Genomic DNA, 8,682 nt, shown 5'->3' with positions numbered 1-8,682 from the left:
GTATTTCACTAAGATAATATATGTTAGAAATCTTGTTTGAAATTGTTGATCTTAACATGAAAATCGGAGACATGAATATTGAAAAAAATAAATGTGAATTAGAAGTATTGAAAAACAAGTGTGGAGAAGTCTCATATTAATTAAAAAAGTGGAGATTAAATACTATATAGTTGAGAGAACCACACCCCTATCACTTTAATGATCATGTGGTGTGTCTCTTCTAAGATATGTTGATCATAAAAAAAGTTTCTAATAAAAATGTTTCATCTTATTGATCCCCTAAATTGATGACCCAACAATATGATTAGCTATGGAAAAACGTTCATCCACACATTTAAAGCATTTTCCAAGAGCACAATAGTTTGACCCATAGGCTCGGTAACAAAATTTAGAATCCATGAACGAACTAGATAAATTCACCCTTCCCAAGTGGCTCTGTTGAGATCAAGAATCTTTGGAACAAGTAACCTTAATGAAAGCTACCTAATTAATTAATAGGGACAGCTTAACTAACTTCTTTAACTTGAAGTAAGAGCATTCTAAAATCATTCTATTGTTTTTTAATCAATTTGGTCTTTCCTTACCTTGATTCATGATAATAAAGGAGCTCTAATTCTAGAAGAAACAAGAAAGTCAAATGCATAACAAAGGATCTAATTAATATACTTAAATAGATATATTATTTTGTGGGTACAAAGTATACAAAACTAATAAAATTCAAACTCTTTCAACTAGAGAGGTAATACGAATAATTCAAAATAAACCCTATTCCAAAAATAATAATAATCTGAATAACCAAAACAAGATTCTTAATCCTAAATTTAATTTGCTTTACTTTGATGATTTCTGTTGGCATGAGGAGCACTGTCTCATAGTCCAGAATCTCTCAATTTCTTCTGCTTTGCGACCTGGAACGCGACCTGCTATCAAATTCCATCTGTTGTAGAGTGTAGTGTAGTTTCCATGAATCAATTATTTCAAAGAAATAAAGTTTTATAAAATATACGAACAAAAAAGTTGCATATATATGCATGGTTACCTATCTCCAACCAAGTCGTGCATTCTGCGTATAAGATCCACCTCTTGTTCACTCATCTCTATGAAATCCGTTTCACTGCTCACTTCTGCAACAGCTAACACTTAGTATTCAATAACATATGATTAATTCATGCATATGCTAAGGTTGTAGCATGGGGGTGAGAGATAAAATCAAAATCACCTTGAGAGGTTTGACTTGTGGTTGGAGAGATTTTTGCCTTATTTTGGGACTCCATACTTACGTATTTAGCTATCTACCTGGTGGTGGCAGAGGCTGCAGGAAAGTATATACTATATATAGTAATTTGAATTTGAATATGTGATTTAATTATAACTATATGCTTTGAATGTTGATCAGTCAAAATAATGTTAATTAATAAAGTTATTTACCTTCTAGATGATGAATTATGTATGCACAACAACTAGCTACTTGCGTAACTTTTTTTAATATCAAACACGATTTCCACCATAAGTAAATAATATATATAAATATAACAAAAAAGGACAGTGTAAATAACGGAGCTATACCTCATCATCAAAACAAAAAGTGAAAAGATAATACAAAAAAAATAGATAAAAAAAGTTTTAAGTATCGGAGAGGATTGGAAATTTTTGAGAAGGAATCATTTTTTTCTTGATTGAAACTCAACTACATCGCCTCTATTTATATTAGTGGTATTCTTAATCAATTAAGATTTTATCATCACAAATTTAATATAATGACTATAAGTCACATTTTATAAAAAAATTTACTATTCTACAAAAATCATAACTTTATCATTATCTTCTAGAGAGTTCTGTGGATATCTCACTATTAAAAAAACACATTTAATCTCGGATGTGAAATGCATTTAACATTGGCTATAGAGGCGAGGTAACGAAGAGTGTTATAAAAAGTACAAACTTTACCTCTTGGTTTAAAAAAAATGACGGGTATGTGAAAAGATCATGGGTTCGATCTCCAAGAAGATCTCTTTGGAATTTGAAATGGCAAAACACATATACATTTGGTTTTGTAATTTCACCGACGGATATACTATATTTTCACCTTGGTTATGTCATAAAACTAATGGGTAAAACAATTTTGAGTTTATTAAATCTAATATGGATTGCTCATTTCACTAAACCCTATACTGAGCATATATGTTGAGATTAACCCTTCTAATCAATACAGTTTAAGCTAAATGATTAATATAGTTAGTTTAGTTGTATGGTTAGTTAGGTTAGTTTGCTCCATTGTGATTGGTGGTTATGAGATAAGATTGTAATATATAAGTGATGCATTGCCACATGTAAACAATCCAATTTTTCATTAACAAATCTTCTTGATATTTCCTTCCATTTCCTTCTGTTAATTCTTCTTTTCTTCTGTTAATGTTTATCATCTCTTCTGTTATGCTTCTCCATTGATGAAGCAAGATTGATCACAATATGGTATCATTCGCCAATTCGATCCTCTTTCTGTTGCTATCCAACTGAATCCTTTTACACCATTTCATCTCTTCTTTCAATTCTTTCTGCATCCATGGCTCCTTCTCGAGCTTCATCTTCATCAACTGATCCTGCTTTGGATCAAACTTCACCCTACTTTGTTCACCCCAACGATGGCCCTGGTTCAGTTACAGTCCTTCCCAAACTCACCGGTTCCAACTATCATTTATGGGCTCGAAGCATGAAGAGGGCTCTTGGTGGCAAAATGAAGATTGAGTTCATTGATGGATCTCTTTCTGTTCCAACTGATTCTTTAGATCCATCTCTGCGTGCTTGGAACCGCTGCAACATGCTTGTACATTCTTGGATCATGAATTCTGTTTCAGATTCAATTTCACAATCTATAGTTTTCATGGAGAACACGCTTGATATATGGAACGGTTTGAAAGAAAGGTTTTCCCAGGGTGATCTCATACGTATTTCTGAGCTGCAACAAGAAATTTACAACATAAAGCAAGAAACCAAATCAGTAACTGATTTTTTCTCTGATCTTAAAATTCTTTGGGAAGAACTGGATCTGTATTTGCCTTTACCAACTTGTACCTGTCGTATAAAGTGTACTTGTGAAGCTATGTGCAGTGCAAGATCTCGTCACCAGCTACTGCAGATTATCAGATTCTTGACTGGTTTAAATGACCAATTTGCTGTAGTGAAGTCCCAAATCTTGTTAATGGATCATTTGCCAACTATGAATAAGATATTTTCCATGGTTATTCAACATGAGCGACAACTCCAGCTCCCTATTCAAAATGATGAGTCTCAAACACTGATTAATGCTGCTGATTCCAAGAGGTTTGGACCAAGAAATAATGCTTTCAAGCATGGTGTTCGCATTTGCACATTCTGTGGCAAGACTAACCATACTGTTGAAAATTGCTTCAAGAAACATGGTGTTCCACCTCATATGCAGAAACAATTTCAGAATGCAGCTAACAATGTGGCATCAGATGGAAATAATGATGGATCTTCATCTCATGGTGTTGACATTCAAAGTGACAATTCACCTATGACTCAAGGTCAATTCAGTGCCTTAATGGATCTGCTTCAGAAATCAAGTCTTGGCCAATCTTCAGGACATGCTTCTTCCAACCAAGTTTAGGTTGGTCATCCATCAACAGGTAACACATATCATTGCATGCATAGTAGTAGTAGTAGTGGTTCTTGGATCATTGATTTAGGAGCTACTGATCACATATGTAGTTCTGTCCAATGGTTTCATTCACATAAGAAAATTATCCCCATCACTGTTAGATTGCCAAATGGACAATGCCTTGTTGCTAACCACTCTGGCACAATTTATTTTTCTCCTGATTTCATTGTGCATAATGTGCTTTTGCTCCCTGAATTTTCTCTGAACTTATTATCTGTTTCAAAGTTTTGTGAATCCTCTAATTACAATGTCAATTTCCTCAAATCACAATGTGTCATACAGGACAAAATCACCATGAAGATAACTGGTTTTGCTGAGCAGAAAGATGGATTGTACTATCTAATACTGAGAGATAATGATTCATCTACTACACACACACACCTGATTTAACCTCTGCCTTAGCAGCCAATGTCATTTTACCTGATAAAGCCTTATGGCACTTTAGATTAGGACACTTATCTCAAAATAGATTATTGTACCTACATTCTCAATTCCCTTTATCAAAGTTAATCATAAAGATGTCTGTGATGTTTGTTGTTATGCTAGACAAAGAAAACTCCCTTATACTGTTAGTAATAATATAGCTGCACACCCTTATGACTTGGTCCATTTTGACATTTGAGGACCTCTTGCAGTCCAATCTTTACATGGTCATTCATATTTTTTAACTGCTATTGATGATTGTAGCAGATATACATGGATAACATTAATGAAAACCAAATCTGAAGCTAGATAGCATGTTATCAATTTTGTCCATCTCATAGAAAACCAATATAAGCTTCATGTCAAAACTATTAGAACTGATAATGGCCTTGAGTTTAATATCCCCGAATTTTTTTCATCTAAGGGAATCATTCATCAAACCAGTTGTGTTGAAATATCCACAACAAAATGGTCGAGTGGAGAGGAAACACCAACATTTACTTAATGTTGGAAGAGCTCTTCTTTTTCAATCAAAACTTCCAAAGGAATTCTGGTCATATGCTATTTTACATGCAACATTCATTATAAACAAACTCCCTACACAAGTTTTAGACAATCTTTCTCCTCATTTCATACTGCACAATGCACATCCAGATATGCATAGTCTCAAAGTATTTGGATCTCTTGCTTTTGCATCCACATTACATATGCACAGAACAAAACTTGAGCCAAGAGGTCGAAAATGTGTTTTATTAGGATACAAGAATGGTATGAAGGGTGTGATACTCTATGACATTAACAGTCATACAATTCTTGTCTCTAGAAATGTCATACATCATGAACATATTTTCCCTTATTCAAATGCTAAATCCACTAATTGGACCTACCATCCTTACAAAGATCCTAATGACTCACCACAAAATGAACCTATCATACATGTTCCATCACAAAACATTGAATTCACAGCTGAGGAACATGAACATCATCCTAACACAACCATTGACACAATGCACCATTCAAATATTCACCCTGAATCTTTAGATAATACCAATGAAAACCATGACACTCAACCTGTCCCTGATACACCAGATATTGACAGCATTCAATCCAGGCCTGTTAGAGCTAAACATACACCTCATTATCTCTCAGATTATGTGTGCAATACATCTGATGTATCAGCAGTCAAGTCATCATCAGGTACAACCAAAACTAATTATCCTATTTCAAATTATGATTCCCTGCATTTTCTATCTACATCTCATCGTGTTTTTGCATCCAATATCACTCTTACACATGAGCCAAAGAACTACAAAGAAGCATGTTTGTCTGAACATTGGATTAAGGCCATGAAGTCTGAATTAGATGCATTAGACAAGAATAGGACTTGGAACATAGTTGATCTGCCACTACATGTCAAACCAATTGGTAACAGATGGGTTTTCAAAGTGAAGCATAGAGAAGATGGCACAATAGAAAGGTATAAAGCTAGACTTATTGCCAAAGGGTACAACCAAATTGAAGGGCTTGACTTCTTTGACACTTTCTCACCTGTAGCAAAGCTTACCACTGTCAGAACCCTTCTTGCAACTGCAACCATCAACAATTGGTTTTTACATCAACTTGATGTTAACAATGTCTTTCTACATGGGGAATTGCAGGAAGATGTGTATATGACTATACCTGAAGGTGTCACATGTCATAGGCCCAATCAATTATGCAAACTCCAAAATAATTTATATGGTCTGAAACAAGCCAGTCGCAAATGGTATGAAAAACTAACAGCTTTACTACTTCAACAAGGATACACTCAATCTACTTCTGATTATTCTCTTTTCACTTTGAAAACTGATGCTCACTTTACAGCCATTTTAGTGTATGTTGATGACATAATCCTAGCTGGAACCTCTATGTCTGAATTTGATCGTATTAAGCTCATCCTAGATGAAAATTTCAGCATCAAAAACCTGGGCATACTCAAGTACTTTCTTGGCCTCGAAGTTGCTCATTCAAAGGCAGGGATTTCACTATCACAAAGAAAATACTGTCTTGATCTCTTGCAGGAAACTGGTATGCTTGGATCCAAACCAGCTCCCACACCTACTAATCCATCTGTCAAATTACATGCTGATAGTGGCAAGGCTTTTGAAGATATTGGAGCATACAGACGATTGATAGGACGTCTGCTGTATCTTAACACCACACGCCCAGACATCACTTATGCCATGCAACAACTTAGTCAGTTTCTGCACAATCCAACAATGGCACACTATCATGCTGCTTGTAGAGTCATACGCTACTTGAAGAACAGCCCTGGCAGAGGAATATTGTTTCGAAGAAATGCTGAACTGCAACTGCTTGGCTTCTCAGATTCTGATTGGGCAGGCTGCATTGATTCAAGGAGATCCATTTCAGGATATTGTTTCTTTCTTGGCACTTCTCTCATATCATGGCGTGCAAAGAAGCAGGACACTATTTCCAGATCATCATCAGAAGCTGAGTATCGAGCGTTGTCATTTGCCACATGTGAACTGCTTTGGTTGATAGTTCTTATGAAGGAGTTGCACATCAAGTGTACCAAACTCCATGTTCTCTATTGTGACAGCCAAAGCGCAATGCATATTACGTCCAATCCGGTATTCCATGAACGAACTAAACATCTCGAAATCGATTGCCACTTGGTCCGTGAGAAGCTTCAACAAGGTTTACTTTGACTCCTACCTATTTCCACTCATGAGCAGCTTACTGATTTTCTAACCAAGGCATTACGAACTTCAACCTTCAACAAGTTTATTTCCAAGCTTGGCATGATCAACATTTACCATGCTTAGCTTGAGAGGGGCTGTTGAGATTAACCATTCTAATCAATACAGTTTAAGCTAAATGATTAATATAGTTAGTTTAGTTGTATGGTTAGTTAGGTTAGTTTGCTCCATTGTGATTGGTGGTTATGAGATAAGATTATAATATATAAGTGATGCATTTCCATATGTAAACAATCCAATTTTTCATTAACAAATCTTCTTGATATTTCCTTCCATTTTCTTCTGCTAATTCTTCTTCTCTTCTGTTAATGTTTATCATCTCTTCTGTTATACTTCTCCATTGATGAAGCAAGATTGATCACAATATGGTATCATTCGCCAATTCGATCCTTCTTCCGCTGCTATCCAACTGAATCCTTTTACACCATTTCATCTCTTCTTTCAATTCTTTCTGCATCTATGGCTTCTTCTCGAGCTTCATCTTCATCAACTGATCCTGCTTCAGATCAAACTTCACCCTACTTTGTTCACCCCAACGATGGCCCTGGTTCAGTTACAGTCCTTCCCAAACTCACCGGTTCCAACTATCATTCATGGGCTTAAAGCATGAAGAGGGATCTTGGTGGAAAATGGAAGATTGAATTCATTGATGGATCTCTTCTTGTTCCAACTGATTCTTTCGATCCATCTCTGCGTGCTTGGAACCGCTGCAACATGCTTGTACATTCTTGGATCATGAATTCTATTTCAGATTCAATTTCACAGTCTATAGTTTTCATGGAGAACGCGCTTGATGTATGGAACGGTTTGAAAGAAAGGTTTTCCCAGGGTGATCTCATACGTATTTCTGAGCTGCAACAAGAAATTTACAACCTAAAGCAAGAAACAAAATTAGTAACTGATTTTTTCTCTGATCTTAAAATTCTTTGGGAAGAACTGGATCTGTATTTGCCTTTACCAACTTGTACCTGTCGCATAAAGTGTACTTGTGAAGCTATGTGCAGTGCAACATCTCATCACCAGTGTCATACGGTGAACTGACTTGGGGTGTTTTGCTGTTTATCGCAATGTCGCGGATAGCAAGAGTCGCCACCGACTTTTCTTTTATCCAATAAGGAAAGGTGGAAAAGAACAGGAAAGACCTCAATAGATTTTGGGTTCGGGAGGTTCATTATACAAAGGGAAGGTGTTAGCACCCTTTGTATCCATGGTTATCCATGGGCTCTTAATTGCTCGATCACTTATATTTTTGTCTGAAAAGTGTTGGTGAATTGTTTAAAAATGTTTCGAAAAGAGAGTTTAACTTTGTAATGATTCTCGTATGAATGTATACAAAGTATTTATCTCGTTTGATTTTGAAAAACAGTTTAGAAAGATATAACTTGGTAATGATTCTAGTATGAATGTATACCAAGTGGTGATTTTCTAGGACTTGCAAAGTGTGAGGGGTGGAAAATGTTTTAGGTTATGATCCAGTAATTGAGAGTTATACCTTCCTAAGGTCGTTATGGGCATTTCCTATCCTTATGAGGGTAAAATTGTCCTTACTATTGAGAAGTAAGTAGTTTTATCCTTTGGATGTAAAAGGGTCATTGTAGGGTCATCGATAGGTCATTGAAGGCAACAGTTGTAAGGATACCTTAGCATTCGAAGGGACGATCATCATTTAACCGTAGGCTACACCGAAGGGTCATCGAGGGACAAAATCGTATTTTCGAAAGCAACATCCGAGGGACCATGATTTATTTTATGATGATTTAACTGAAGGGTCTTTGCTAAGTGTATCCCTACATTCGCGGGACATGACCGTTATACCGT

At 35.8% G+C, this 8,682-nt stretch overlaps 1 protein-coding gene across 1 annotated transcript; it reads right to left on the bottom strand.

The window, feature by feature from the left end:
- Nucleotides 1-661: 661 nt before the first annotated feature.
- Nucleotides 662-1,355, bottom strand: LOC127121587 (MYB-like transcription factor ETC3). Its single transcript, XM_051052048.1, has 3 exons — nt 1,220-1,355; nt 1,040-1,124; nt 662-937 (listed from the first exon to the last, which is right to left on the bottom strand). Exons 1-3 carry the CDS (start codon nt 1,272-1,274, stop codon nt 832-834), a joined length of 246 nt encoding a protein of 81 aa, XP_050908005.1. The 5' UTR covers nt 1,275-1,355; the 3' UTR covers nt 662-831.
- Between the last annotated feature and the right edge of the window lie 7,327 nt (nt 1,356-8,682).

Source organism: Lathyrus oleraceus, chromosome 2 (genome assembly GCF_024323335.1).
Source record: "Lathyrus oleraceus cultivar Zhongwan6 chromosome 2, CAAS_Psat_ZW6_1.0, whole genome shotgun sequence".
Taxonomy (NCBI): domain Eukaryota; kingdom Viridiplantae; phylum Streptophyta; class Magnoliopsida; order Fabales; family Fabaceae; genus Lathyrus; species Lathyrus oleraceus.
The sequence above is the reverse complement of the archived record's forward strand: the minus strand, read 5'-3'. Positions and strand labels throughout refer to the sequence as shown.